The sequence below is a fragment of the Maniola jurtina genome, chromosome 25 (genome assembly GCF_905333055.1).
Source record: "Maniola jurtina chromosome 25, ilManJurt1.1, whole genome shotgun sequence".
NCBI classification, from domain to species: domain Eukaryota; kingdom Metazoa; phylum Arthropoda; class Insecta; order Lepidoptera; family Nymphalidae; genus Maniola; species Maniola jurtina.
The window spans coordinates 131,973-146,945 of record NC_060053.1 but is presented as its reverse complement, the minus strand read 5'-3'; the positions used below and the strand labels follow the sequence as shown (position 1 = coordinate 146,945).

The following is a 14,973-nucleotide window of genomic DNA, read 5'->3' as shown; positions in this document are numbered from 1 at the left end:
CTCCAATTTAGCGCTATCTCAATAGGCTCGTTTTTGGTGTCTCAGTGCACAATCTTGTTTAGGTAGCACGTCTCTGTTTTAGGTTCATTGTTTTAATTACCTATTATTATTTAGTTTATTCCTTTTTCACTGTTTGTTAAATAAAAATAATACGGTCGACCATAGATAATCCACTAGTACCTGCTATCTTTTGTTTCTGGTCGGTGCCTGCTATACAGTAATGAGACGGGTCTGCCCGCGAAATTCTTTAATTTGGTTTTTGCAATTTGTAAACTAATACGACAAAGTAGACACTCTCATTGCGCTAATGGCAATATTATCCTCACAGGTTTACATAAAAATCTTTACTTAAAAGGGTCCAGTTTAATTATTAGCTCTAGTATAGACTAATTTGTAACTATATTAACATTACATTAAGTAACTATAACATGGCTCGTTTTGAGTCATTAACAAATAGGTATGATTGTTCTCCAAATGTACCTATAATTTGCCAAAATAGCCCTACAGTGCTCCCTGTGAAAGCAGATACTTGCCCAGGGCAGTGTAGCATAGATGTTAGGGTTCCTTCATCAGACAATATGAATCCCTCAACTAAGCCAATAAAACAAACTGTAATTATTTCTGACAGCTTAGGTAGAGGGCTCGGCTCCATGATGAGCTATTACTTAAAGCATTCAGTGATTAATAGATGTTCCCCTGGTGCTACTTTTTACCATTTAATTAATAATTTAAATGAAAAATCATTGGATAGCAATACAAATGTCATATTGTTGTTTGGGGACAGTTTGCAAGTCAAAAAACAACAGATTGTAAAATGCATTCAAAAATTACTAATTTTACATGAGAAAACCAAATGTAAATTTGTCTTGTGTGCCTTTCCTTATTCTGGTACATTTAATAAACAACAAAATGAGAATATACATACATTAAATTTGAAAATGTATAATCTGACAAAATATTATAGCGAAGCTATTTCTTACTTTGATATTAATAGTTTTACTAATAAGTTTAGATTGACCGGTGACAGTATGCATCTTCCAAAGAGATGCAAGATGCATATTGCTTCACTATTAGCATATAATTTAAATGATTCAGTTACAAGTGTTGTAACAAAGTCTCTTGACTCTTTTACAAACCGTACGTCTAGTACTAATATTTTCTGTATTGACTCGAGTACTTCCAGTACTAATATTTCAATTATTGACTCAAGCAATGGTTTATGTACTATTAGGAACCCTATTGCCTGTTTAAACTAGATAGTAAGACAACGGAGGAGCTCTGTAAAATGAATACTGTACATCAAAACATACAGAGCCTCACCGGCAAGGATGGTAAAATTTTTAAATCAAGTAGTAACACAACAGACAAGCAATGTATGATTAATCTTGTACACCAAAATATACAGGGCTTGTCTGGAAAAGAATATGAAATTGAACTTTTTATAAAAAAATTAGATATCGATATTCTATGCCTTACTGAGCATTGGCTCAATAGTTATCAATTAATTGTCAATCTTGGAAATTATTCATTGTCAAGTGCGTTCACAAGAAAGAAGGCTATTCGCGGAGGATCTATGATAATAACCCGCAACAACATTAATTACAAGGAACGAAAAGACATTCTTAATCTTTCGGTTGAACGCACTATTGAGCTGTCCTGTGTTGAGCTGGAGCGATATATTATAGTTTGCGCATACCGACCTCCTTCGGGTGACTTTTCTCTGTTTGAGGACGTCATGGAGGAGGCACTGAGGCGGATATGTAGGTCATCAAAAAAAATATTGATTTGTGGAGACTTTAATATTGATATTTTACTTCACACCTCCTTTACAGACAGATTACTTAACTTATTTAAAAGTTTTAATTTAGAAAACATTTTTGTTGAGCCCACACGTGTAACTTCAACTTCAGCTACTTGTATTGATAACATTTTTGGTGATTGTAAAATTGTTAAAAAATCCATTATCACCACTCTTAGATCCGACCACTGTGGACAAATGATATCTGTTCCCAGCTCTCAACAAAATATAACAAAAGTTATAAAGTATAGGCCAGTCACCACCAAAAAAGTAAGGCAATTCAAACTCAATATTTTATCTACTTTACCTACAATTGACCTTACACAGGGTGGTCCGGATGAACTCTATAAAGCTTTTTTTAGCTGTATAAACTCCCAATTTAATTGTATTTTTAAAGTCATAGAAAAAAGATTGTTTAAAAATCTTAAATTTAGTGAGTGGGCTACTGCTGGCATTTATAAAAGTAGGAACAAGCTGTTTGACTTGTATGCAGAAAAGCAATATAATTATACTCCAACATTTGTTCAGTATGTAAGAAATTATTCAAAATTATTTAGAAATGTTTGCATACAAGCTAAGTCAATTCACATAAAACAGAAAATTATTAATTCTGATAATAAAATCAAAGCAGCTTGGGATATCATCACAGATGAAACTGGGAAACGTAAAGTGGAAAATAATAAATTGGAACTTAAAATTAACAACCATATTACTGACTCCGACTTAGAAATAGCAAACGTATTTGAGGACTTTTTTCGAAACATTCCAGTTACCACTACCAGTTCCCTTAACTCGTCGCCAACGGAAGCCTACACTCTTCTAAGGAGCAATGTTTCTGAGTGCAGTGTATTATTTAAATTTGAACACGTTACCCCATATGATATTGTTAAAGTATTCAAATCGCTACAGTACAAAAAAACCGGAGACCTATGGGGAATTTCAGTAAAAGTAATCAGCAATATTATTGATATTGTTGCTCCATATCTTGCTCTAATCTTTAATGAGTCCGTAGATTCAGGATCCTTTCCAGATCTTATGAAATACAGTAAATTAATTCCTCTTTTTAAATCGGGTAGTAAAACTGACCCAAATAATTACAGGCCAATTTCAATTTTACCGACTTTTAGCAAGATATTTGAAAAAATTATGCTCAACCAACTGCTCCAGCACTTTAATCTGAATAAATTACTTCATTCGGAGCAGTATGGTTTTACTAAAGGTCGATCAACAATCGATGCGGGCGCAATGCTTTTAAAGCATATATTCGATGCATGGGAGAACTCACAGAATGCTATTGGAATTTTCTGTGATTTGTCTAAAGCATTCGATTGCGTTTCGCATGAGACTCTCTTGGCTAAATTGAACCACTATGGAATCAAAGACTCCGCGCTTAGTCTCATTGCGTCCTACCTCAGTGATCGTATACAAACTGTATGTGTAAATGATGTGAAGTCATCCGGATCAGCCTCACTAATGGGTGTTCCACAAGGCTCTATCTTAGGTCTCTTCATGTTTTTGGTATATATAAACGATTTACCATATTTCGTCCAAAATAATTGCGATATTGTACTATTTGCTGATGATACGTCTTTGATTTTTAAAGTCGATAGAAATTATAATAATTTTGACGATGTAAATAGAACCATATCGCAGGTTACTCATTGGTTTACTGTTAATAATTTGCTTTTAAATGCAAAGAAAACTAAGTGTGTCGAATTCGCATTGCCCAATACTAAGACGGCAAATGATTTTAATTTAATGGTAAATAATGATATGTTGAAAGTAGAAGAAACTACCGTGTTCCTAGGGATAACTTTAGATGCAAAGCTTCAATGGAACGCCCATATATCAACACTTGCTGGTAAACTCAGCTCTGCTGCTTACGCTGTTAGAAAGATTCGACAGATAACTGATGTGGAAACTGCAAAAATTGTATATTTTGCCTATTTTCACAGTATTATGTCTTACGGAATCTTACTATGGGGTAAAGCGGCAGATATTGGAAAAATTTTCGTATTACAAAAAAGGGCAATACGCGCAATCTATAATTTAAAACCGCGCGATTCCCTACGAGAGAAATTTAAGGAAATAGGTATTCTTACAGTAGCTTCTCAATATATTTACGCTAATATAATTTTTGTACGACAAAACATTCATAGTTACAAAAAAATCGGTGATTTCCACGACCGGCAAACTAGAAACCGTGATAGGCTCGCATATCCTACGCTCCGCCTCAGGAAAGTTGGAAAATCGTTTGTGGGAATGAGTGTAATATTTTATAATAAAATTCCACAATCAATTTTAGACTTGCCTTTACACAAGTTTAAAAAATCTATTAAAAGTATGCTCCTGAAAAAAGCTTATTATACAATCGAAGATTATGTAAATGACAAAAAAGCTTGGATTTGATGCGCTCCAGCAATACACGGCGCTGCAATTGCTTGTATACAGTATGGCATATTATTGTAAATTGTACATTTGAAAAGAGCAACCGCCGAGTTTCTTGCTGGTTCTTCTCGGTAGGAACAGCATTCCGAACCAGTGGTAGATTATTTTGACGATTCAAAAGCACTTGTAAAAGTTTAATTGAATAAAAATAATTTGAATTTTGAATTTGAATTTGAATTTGAATTTGTATTTGGCGGGCAGACCCGTCGCTTCCACCTTAAATTACAAGATATGGTGTGCGAACAAAAATATTTCAGGGTTTAATCACTAAATAATAAGTAGATAAGAAGTAATATATAAGTCAATCAATGTTGCTATAAGACCTACGGTCTGTGCGCGACAAGTTAAGACGGCAAACGAAGTCGGGACGCCCCGCACGGCACCCGCGCAAACCTGTCGCGGGTGCCGTGCGGGGCGTCGTCCCCGAACGCCATCTTTTTTTTTGTTTTATAAAAAATAGCGAGCCAACGGGCAGGTGTGTCACCTGATGTTAAGCGATTACGCCACCCATGAACATTTGCAGCGCCAGTGGTACCGCAGATGCGTTGCCGGCCTTTCAGGAATTTGTTGGTCCGCCCCTTGTTGTAGAGTAGGGGGAACACCGCCGATGGGAGTCGGTTCTTCAGTTTGCATGTGGTGAGGGTGAACTTGCTTGCGGTGCGGGTGTAGACAAGGGAGGGTGGAATGAGGTCAAACAGCTCTTCAGAGCGCTCCCCATTAAGGCGATAAAACATGCAGAAATCTCTGCGGTGCTCCAGGCTTTCCAACGAGTCACTTAGGGCTCGTCCACAAGTCCAACAGCCCGCCTTTGGATCTGATCAAACGGAAGGAGTCAAGCCAGGCCCAAAGGTGTGAGCAGGTCCTCCATGTGTGGCGGACTTTCGCTTTATAAAGAAGGAGCCAGTGCTCTCATCCTGTCGCGTAGGTACTATACTTGCCAAATTTCATGATTCTAGGTTAACGGAAAGTACCCTACATTTCCTCCACACATGACAGACAACAAAGTGATCCTATATAAGGGTTCCTTTTTTCTTTTTGAGATACAGATCCCTAAAAAAAAAAACAAAAACTTACTTTGAAATTTTATTAATACAACATCAGAATAGAATATGCATAACGTAACATTATAAGAGCTAACAAAGTAGGTAGGCGCCTAACAAACGTGGCCGTAGCCAGGGCGGGGGGCGGGGGACGGGGACGGGGGGGGGGGGGGGGGGACGGTGCTTTAAAACATACAAGTTTGTTACGGCTGAGCGCGTTTATGTTATCATATTGAAAGGTGAAATTCCACTAACCAACCAGGTATTGACCCCGTCTAGTGGAAGCCCCCTGGCTCCGGCCACGCTAAGCAGTACCTACAAGCGTGGGACAAGGGGCGAGTCCCTGACGTGCGCGATCACGTGCACGATGATGGCGTGGTTGAAGTACCAGAGCGCGCCGAACACCATCGCGAACACCACATCTGGGTTGTATGCTGTTAAGAAAATATTGACCAAATATTTAAGTATACCTATATCTAATACTAATACATAAAATTGGAGTGTCTGTCAGTTTGAACGGGCTAATCTTCGGAATGGCTGAACCTGTTTTGACGGGACTTTCACAGACAGAAGATTAACCAAGTATGTAATAACATGGGCTACTTTTTTAACCAACTTCAAAAATAGAGGATTGTGTTTTTCTACCTATGTACATTTCTAAACTGATAAGCGTAATTTTTTTTTATTCAATAGAGAAACTTAGCGACATTGTTCCATAAAAATTTTGGATTTCAACTCCTCAATCCTGATGCTGCAGGGGATCTGGCCAATTCAACATTTTGGGCCTAAAGCTGTTCCGTTAGAAGCATTCGCCAGGAATAGAACCCGGTATACTATCAGGACCTCGTCGCCTCGGCGGAAAACTTCGGGAAGCTACGGGAGATTGCGAATGGCACAAGAGGCGGACAACAAAGTCAGCGGGAAGTACCCTATAGGTTATCTTGACAGACACAACGGACGGACGGACGGACAGACAACAAAGTGATCCTATAAGGGTTCAGTTTTTCCTTTTGAGTTACAAAACCCTAAAAACGGGAAAACAGATTTGCTGTAACCACATTTCGCACATTCATTTACATAATTGGTTTTGTCTATCATTAACTAGGTTATGCCCGCGACTTCGTCCGTGTGGCCTACACTTTCAAACCCTTATTTTACCTCCTTAGGAGTAGAGTTTTCTAAAATCCTTTCTTAGTTTCAAAATATTAAAGTATGAATCTATAATATTTAACTGGATGATACCCGCAGCTTCGCCCGCGTGGATTGGTCAGATCCCCTGCAGCATCAGGATTGAGGAGTTGGAATCCAAATTATTTATGGAACAATGTCGCAAAGTTCCTCCATCTATTAATTATTACACAAATTGGTTCAGAAATCTCAGCAATATCAGTGTACATAAGTAGAATAACACAACTCCTTTGTTTTTTAAAGTCGGTTAAAAAAGTAGCCTATGTTACTCCTTGGTTAATCTTCTACTTGTCAGTGATAGTCCCATCAAAATAGATTCAGCCATTCGGAATATTAGCCCGTTCAAACAGACAGGCATTTCAATGTTATTTATTAGTATAGATTAAATATTATACAACCAGGTAAACATATATACAACATTATAGGTACCTACGTACAAAATACTTGTTATAAACAGGAAAGTAAGCCTGGGTTCTTACGCGGGACAACACAACATCTGACTCACCAATTAAATAACATACTTGAGGAAATTATATATCAAACTAGCACAAGCCTGCGACATTGTTTGTGTGGCTACAGACATTTCCTTTCAGAGGTTGAATGTTCAAAAATCTTTTCATAGCAGATGTCTACATCATAATAGCTATCTGCATGACAAATTTCAGCTCAATCCGTCAGTAGTTTGAGATCAGTCAGTCAGTCAGCTTTTCCTTTTATATATACAGATTTAGATCCTTTTATATATACAGATTTAGATCCTTTTATATATACAGATTTAGATCCTTTTATATATACAGATTTAGATCCTTTTATATATACAGATTTAGATCCTTTTATATATACAGATTTAGATCCTTTTATATATACAGATTTAGATCCTTTTATATATACAGATTTAGATCCTTTTATATATACAGATTTAGATCCTTTTATATATACAGATTTAGATCCTTTTATATATACAGATTTAGATCCTTTTATATATACAGATTTAGATCCTTTTATATATACAGATTTAGACCAACTCATGGCCTCCGCATCATCAGCGTGGATTTAGTTCTTCAAGAACTGCACGGGGTACTTCATATCCAAACATCAACTGTTTGAGTTGGATAAAAAGTAGCTGTCACTCTCCATAGCTTTAACCATATCCATGCAAAGACACGTCAACACTCCATTGAACCAACAAACAAACACACACAAAGTTACTAGTAGTTCAATTAACACTTTATAACTACTTTTTAGAGTAATAATTAAGATGACCTTAGCCGATTAAACACCTACAATTAGATTTTTTAAATTAAAATAGCAAGCAAGGCAACTGTCGGAACTTGTCATTCCGCCCCTTGAATAACCCCATGTTGTTATCCAGTGGGAACACCACCCGAGGGAGTAAAGTACTTTAAGGTGGATGTGACGGGGCTGCCTGCAAAAGTTCTGTCAGTTATAAATTGATATTGAAGGTATCTCTACCAAGTAAACACTTTGTCGTTGACTCGAGGACCCAACTCCTCAACCCTGATGCTGTAGGGATTGCATTCCTAAATACTGGTGATCCCTCAGGAGTTTTAAAGGATCATCCGTTTAAATGTTTTTACGTGGTACAGAAACACGTTGCATTCCGGGGAGGGGCTATTACAGAGAGGCTACTTTTGTCCTGGGAAATCAAAAGTTCCCTCAGGATTTTCAGAAACTTAAATCTACTCGGGCGAATCTGCGGCATCAGCTAGTTTATATATAAATTCGTCGTCCGCCGGTCGCGCCGTCTTCTGCCAGACACTTCCAAAATATTAAAAAGGATACGTATGAACACCTTCTCCCAGGGCTCCACCATGTACAGCTCCGTCGACAGCAGGTACCTCGTGAACCAGCGACTCACCAAATTGCCAACTTTCTTAGGTTTGTTAACTTTTGATGATTCCATGGTGCAGAGTTCTGGCTATAATACCGTTTTAGTATTAGTTAAAGTGAGCTTAGGGCTTCAATAAGAAATATTTTTCCTCGTTTTTCCTATTGTTAAATCACAAATAAAGTTTGAAATTAATTTATTATTTATTTTTTACATTAACAACCAAACTACCATTATTGACAACCAAAGCAATGACAACTGACAAGTGACAACTCTCCTGTGTCAGTACTCAGTGTGAATTGTGATCCGTGCCGTGCGTGTGATCATAACAATTTTTTTTACTCAAGTTTTTATTATTTACAAGTTAAGGGTCATGAGACGGGCCTGCCCGCGAAATTCAAATTTAATTTGGTTTTTCGCAATTTGTAAACTAATACGACATTATAGGCTTTATGGTTATTTTATTTGCGACAATGGCAATATCATCCTCACAGGTTTGTGTAATAATCTTTACTTGAAAAAGTCTAGTTTAAGAAATAAATTAAAGTATCGACTAATTTGTGAGAATAGTCGATACTTTACTCGATTACGAAGTTAATTATTATTTAACTTGATATTAAAATGTCGAGTGACGACGATGATGGCAGTAGAAATTTAACTTCGGAAACTATTTATGCTCAAAGTGTATTAAACGATTTGCTCCCAGAAATTTCTAAATACAGATAGGTAGGTACCTATTTAAGCATACGATTTTATTGTCTCGCGAGGTGTGAAAAGCAGAGTATTCAACTTAGGGATAATGCTGTCTTAGTCTTGAGCACCCCTAAACCCCACGCTTCACTCAGGATTCTAGATGTAACACCCTCTCTACGCTCGGGAGTTACTCTAAAATCCCTCGTTCGCTTGGGATTTATCCAGGTGCCCGTGACGTAAGACATTACATTATCCCTATGTTGCTTAATCTACTATTACCCATTTATTCTTTCCAATTACACCCTCTCGCAGGGAAATGATATAAGCCGGGAGTTAACCAACTCCTTGTGATATGACTAACGCCCGGGAGATGTTAAACCGACTGCGGCCGGGCACATGAATATTTATGTTCTAATTTAATTTAACCTTACTTTAGAGTCTAAAGTAAGGTTAAATTAAAGTCTAAAGTTTAGACTTTAATTTAACCTTACTTTGGCCTCAGATTTCGTTCTGAACCACATTCGATGTAATCGTAAAATCCCAGGGGAAGAAGGGCGCAAAATCTAGTTTGGTTAGGTTACAACTTAAATATTACCCAACCGACCTAAGTGCCCGGCCGTATAATATTATCAGATGCTCAGTATTGTATGATATCACTGGACCTGTTTATTGAAATAGTCCATAAATAGTCTAACTGAGTTGTCGTTTTAACGTAAGTGAGTCGGCTAACTGCCGGCGTATGCCATTTCGCTGCGACATGTACAAGTTGCAAGGCACAACAGTCGGCCTAGATGGAACCTACGGTGTGTCGAGTGCAGGCCGCACGGCTCGCGTCCAGAGTATCTATCACAAGGAAGAATGGGAAGGCAACCAAACAACATAATAAAATGAATATTTTATTAAAGGATGCAATTAATTAATTAGATTCGTTAAGATACTGTGACCTTACACCTAAAATATTGGTATCAGCCGTTACTTATACAAAAAGTTAAAATAGTGTTGCAAGCCTTAAAAATAAAATGTTTTCTATACACTGGTATATTTTGTCGTATAAAAAAATACGATTTTGTACTTAAGATTATGTTACAATGTAAATGCAGTACGAAATAATATAATCTACTTCCAAATAAAAGTGAGGTTAGCGAAAATTAAAAGCTTAGGCACAGTCACTAACATTGAATATATTTATAGTGAGATGATTTTCCTTACTAAAAAAATATATATATTTAAAATGCAACCAAGTTTAAGGACGTAGGTATTTACAAAATATATTTTTTAAGTAACTAACTAAATCTTGATTGAAAAAATTAAAAATTTCATTTTATGATAAAAATTAAAATGTAGGTTTTTAATTGTGTATGTATTCGATTTGACAGACAATGTAAAAGTTGCCTCAATATTTTTTTAATTATGGTAACATTTTATTACTAATTTTAATAAGCGTGCAGAATATAACGCAATAATATGAATAATAATTGTTTTTATTAAATATTATACATAGAAAAATATTTGAAATTTAATTTAAATAAATGAATGATACACGTCTTTATTATAATGGTAGTTCACCTGAAATCGATCAGTCTTCTACAACTTACAAGGCACCAATATTAAACCGATAAATATGTATAAAAATAGCCGCCATATTGGAATATTAAGTTAATGATTGGCACAGATTATAATTTATGTTTTATTGTCTAAGTATAAATTTTATTCTCATATAAATACTGTACGGTTACGGTAAGCACTTTGAATAGGAATATTATTGATTATATTGTCGCATACCAATTGACTTTACATAAACATCCATAATGAATAACGTTTATATATGTACTTATCAATATAAAGGTATACATGCCAAAACATGGATATAATATTACGATACAAAATGTACTTTCTAATATAGATATACACCAACACACCATTTCATATCAAAAATACGCAAAAATTATACAAAAATTCAAATGTCTAAAGCTTCATCGATGCTCACTAAAATTTGTGTATCCATTGATACAATATCGAATGCAAAAAGTTGCATCAATATAGTTCACATTTGAATAAAGTCGTTCGTATTTTGTACCTACATTTTGTAGCAAGCAGATAATATTTTCATTTTCAAGTCTCTCAAAACCGTTTACTATAACTCAATATAGTAAATATTATGAATACATAATATGATATTAACATCAGAATATTACGCAATATTCACATTTCGAATATTCAGTTCAGAATGGAATATCACTTTCATATAATAATAGAGCAGTATTATTTTCAGAATATTGTCTTTCAATTATTCAAAGTTAAGAGGAGCTACTATAATGTAATAAACCTCTTTATATTTGTTTCATACATAATCACTTCAAGTTTACAACCTTAGTCAAATAATCCGATACAATATTATTTTAACATTGTAGCTAGAATCGAAAATCAATAATATTCATTAATAATCATAAAATATTTAAAAATAATCATAAAACCCATACGCAAAAACGTAACTTTCTTTTTCGATATTGTAACCAGAATCTGTTAGAATAAAAACAAACACGAATTTTTCGTCGAACATATTCGACAAAAAATATTCATTCTAAATATCCTTCAAAAACATTAGTTGTTGGGTGCATGTTTTGTATACTTTGTATACTTTACTCATAATCCAATGTCATTTATCTCAATATTTGTTCTAGAATTGAATATTATTAATATTCATTCTAAATACCCTTCAAGAATCATTAAATATAACGAATATGTTATACCCGTTTACATTATTTTCATAATCCAATATGATATATCTGAATATTTCTTCTAGAATTGAATATTGATAATATTCATTCCAAATATTCAGTGTAACCCTGTGCCCCAGTGAATATAACGTCTATCCATATTCTGGCGGCTTCCCCGGACGGAGCCATGAGGTAGTAGCGCCTTTGTCTGGTTTTCACTATGAAAGTAGTTTGGGGGTTGGGCGATTTTGATGTGTTGCCGTGGTCGAGGTACACTTCTTCTATGACCTGCACATAAATTAAAAAAATCATTTTCATACAAATTTTTTTTCAATTCTGCAATATGAATTATACAGGAACTGACAATATCAACATACAGTTCAAACAGCTGAGTGTAAAAAATTGGGATTTTGCAATATTTTCTCTATGAAATTGCCACACCGTTTCCAAGTTAGCCCGCTTCCATGATGTGCAAACGATTTATAGAGGGCACTTTAACTCTGCTCAGACTTAAGACACTGTTAAAACGAGACAGCGTTATACCGCTGGCATAAATCTGTCTCGTTTTAACTGAAACTTAAGTGTAAGCAAAGTCAAAGTGCGCTCTTTCATTTCATTTTCAAAGATTTCAGCCTTAGACTGCATCATCTCTTACTACCAGACGAGATTGCCATCAAGAGCTAACTTGAATAAAATAAAGAAATAAAATAATAAAGAAATGAAATATAAAAAATAAAGAAATCTTATTCGTCATATTATAATGCGAGTGTATCTGTCTGTCTGTCTGTCTGTCTGTTATTTTGACTTTTGGTACAGAGATAGCTCGCACGCAATTTTATATTTTTAGTTTTTATCTCGGGAAGCAGAATTCCCACGGAATTTATAAAAATGTAAATCGTCATGACACATCTAGGTAAAAGTATATGAATCTTGATAGCCAGGCGGTTAAGATGTCCGCCATTCCGGAGGTAGGGGGTTCGATTCCGGGCACACACCTATAAATTTCCGAAGTTGTGTGTTTTATGCAACTATTTTATCACTTGCTTTAACGGTGAAGGAAAACATCGTGAGCAAACCTGCATGCCTGAGAGTTCCTTATAGGCTGCATGATCGCTTGCTAGGAGGTCTGATTGCAGCCAAACGCTAGTCAATAAATTAAAAAAAGTCTGCCAAGCGGTTGGCCAGCGTGGCGAATTATGGCCTAAGCCCTTTTAATTGTGAGAGCAGAGCCGTGCTCAGTAGTGGTCCGGCGCCGGGTTACCTGGAAGTAGGCGCCACCGCGCGGTTTCTTCTCGCTCTTGTCCCAGTAGTACACAAACGTTTTCGTTTCTCTGTCGAAAACAAACCATCTGGAACAATTTACACCAATGAAATACAGACCTTATTGCTTGACGTTAAGATTTCAAACACAAGTACAAAAGACTCATGAGATCTCGCTCATAACTTGCGCGTACAAAAGATTATGATCGAAACAAAATTTTAGAGTATTCGCATCTTTTTCTTACCAATTTAATAAGAAAGGGATAGACAAACTTAATTTAATTTAACGTCAAACCTCGTGAGGCGCCAGTCGCGAGCATAGTGTTTGTAGAGTAGCAGTTAGCATCACAGTACTAGATAGAGTACCTATTTCATTTAAAATTTATGTTCCGTCATTTTTAGCAATATTAAAAACAAAAAGATGCAGATACTCTAAATTTAGTTTAATATTTAAATTAAAAAAATACCGTTTAGCAATTATTCAAATTGTAAGTCTCTAGCTCAACGAAAAGTTATTTTGAAATCTACTGCAAAGTTCCAAACTGACGAACAAACAAACAAATTGACAAACAGAGACGAGAAAGCGAGTTCGTGAAACGTCCTATTCACTGTATGTGCTGAGGCACTGACTGACGCACGCGGTAGGTGGTCAGGAGGTCAGTGAGCAGTATTTACTGGCGAATTAATGAACAATGAACGTTCAGCTAATTCTCCTAAGGTAAGCAGTGCTTTCATGTCTCTATGGGCTTCACGCCACTGTCAGTGTTAGTTGTACCTTTTGGACCACGTGTGAAACTTGGCGCCCAGTTTGTGCAGGTACCCGCGACACGACGCGGAGCTCAGCGCCACGTGCGGGCACAGCTCGATCTGGTGACCTGGACACAGCACCAATCCATGAAAAGCCGGTCAGGTGCGAGTCGGGCCTCAACCTTTTACGGCTCCGTACATAATTATGAACATCATATTTTGGGTGTGGCGAAATATTCCTTTTCCGAGCTACAACAGCGCAGTAAACCGTGAAATAAAACCCCAAAAAGCCTCGATAGCTCAACGGTTGAGGAGCGGACTGAATTCCGAAAGGTCGGCGGCTCAAACCTCACCCGTTGCACTACTGTCGTACTCACTCTTGGCACAAGCTTTAAGCTAAATTGGAGGGGAAAGGGGAGTATTAGTCATGTTTAGCATGGCTAATCATCACAGCTTACAAACCATTTTATAAATCTTTGTTTTTAGTATTTGTTGTTTAAATACAGTATATGGTACGTAATATACCGAAATTCCTAACTCGCTGGCGAGCGCGCGCCTGCTGCGGCGCGGCGCGCTCCCCACACACACTGAGGATATCTTACCGGCGGATTCGACGTGCCTCCGCAGGTCGAAGTCGTCGCGGTCGACGGGCAAGTATCTCGTGAGAGGACGCTGCCACTCGCTGGCGAGCCCGCGCCGGCTACGGCGGGGCGCGCTCCCCACACACACTGAAACACACAATGGGATATACATACATATGGAGTGGCGTAACAACACAGACATTAAAACATTAGAACGGGACGTTAGAATTGAGAACAAAACAAAAAAAGCGATTACTAACAGATATTGTCCCGGCTGAAGTCGGACGCGTGGCTGAGCGGGCGGCTGTCCTCGCTGCGCTTGTCGTCCTCCGTCGACTCCGTGCGGGAGTTGCGGACTTGCAGCTGCGGACAACGGACATTTCTCATTCATTTTTGTTCAGATACAAGTTAGCCCTCGACTGCAATCTCACCTGGTGGCAAGTGCAAACTTGACGTTAAACTTGATCGTGTATGGTCAATGTAAAGTGTCGATACTACGCGGTCAAGCTAAATTTGCATCTCGCGGCGTAACACTGACACTTAGCTGAACGGTGGGTATGCGAACCGTACTGACGCGACAAGACGACCGCGGGGAGGTGAGCGGGGAAGTGGGGGAGGCGCCGCATTCCAGCGAGATGCAAACTCAGCGCGA

At 37.2% G+C, this 14,973-nt stretch overlaps 2 protein-coding genes across 4 annotated transcripts in view; both read right to left on the bottom strand.

Annotated features, from left to right (window-relative positions):
- Window positions 1–5,316: 5,316 nt before the first annotated feature.
- LOC123878182 lies at window positions 5,317–8,617 on the bottom strand. The gene is made up of 2 exons (XM_045925294.1): window positions 8,278–8,617; window positions 5,317–5,708 (listed from the first exon to the last, which is right to left on the bottom strand). The coding sequence occupies exons 1-2, from the start codon at window positions 8,396–8,398 to the stop codon at window positions 5,602–5,604; spliced, it is 228 nt and encodes a 75-aa protein (XP_045781250.1). The 5' UTR covers window positions 8,399–8,617; the 3' UTR covers window positions 5,317–5,601.
- A 1,282-nt stretch (window positions 8,618–9,899) lies between these two features.
- LOC123878179 (pleckstrin homology-like domain family B member 2) overlaps window positions 9,900–14,973 on the bottom strand; it is an 81,468-nt gene continuing 76,394 nt past the window's right edge. For all 3 annotated transcript variants that reach the window (XM_045925287.1, XM_045925288.1, XM_045925289.1), the window contains 5 exons: window positions 14,582–14,684; window positions 14,343–14,468; window positions 13,769–13,868; window positions 12,995–13,082; window positions 9,900–12,021 (listed from right to left, as the gene is read on the bottom strand). In XM_045925287.1, coding sequence (XP_045781243.1) covers window positions 11,839–12,021; window positions 12,995–13,082; window positions 13,769–13,868; window positions 14,343–14,468; window positions 14,582–14,684 — 600 coding nt within the window. In that variant the 3' untranslated portion in view covers window positions 9,900–11,838. The remainder of the gene's footprint in view (window positions 12,022–12,994; window positions 13,083–13,768; window positions 13,869–14,342; window positions 14,469–14,581; window positions 14,685–14,973) is intronic.

Excerpts from the sequence above, each read along its gene's own strand:
- LOC123878182 (XM_045925294.1), bottom strand. The coding sequence starts at position 8,398 with ATGGAATCATCAAAAGTTAACAAACCTAAGAAAGTTGGCAATTTGGTG. Across the intron at positions 5,709-8,277 it reads CTGGGAGAAGGTGTTCATAC|ATGTGGTGTTCGCGATGGTG; the intron begins GTATCCTTTTTA and ends CATACAACCCAG.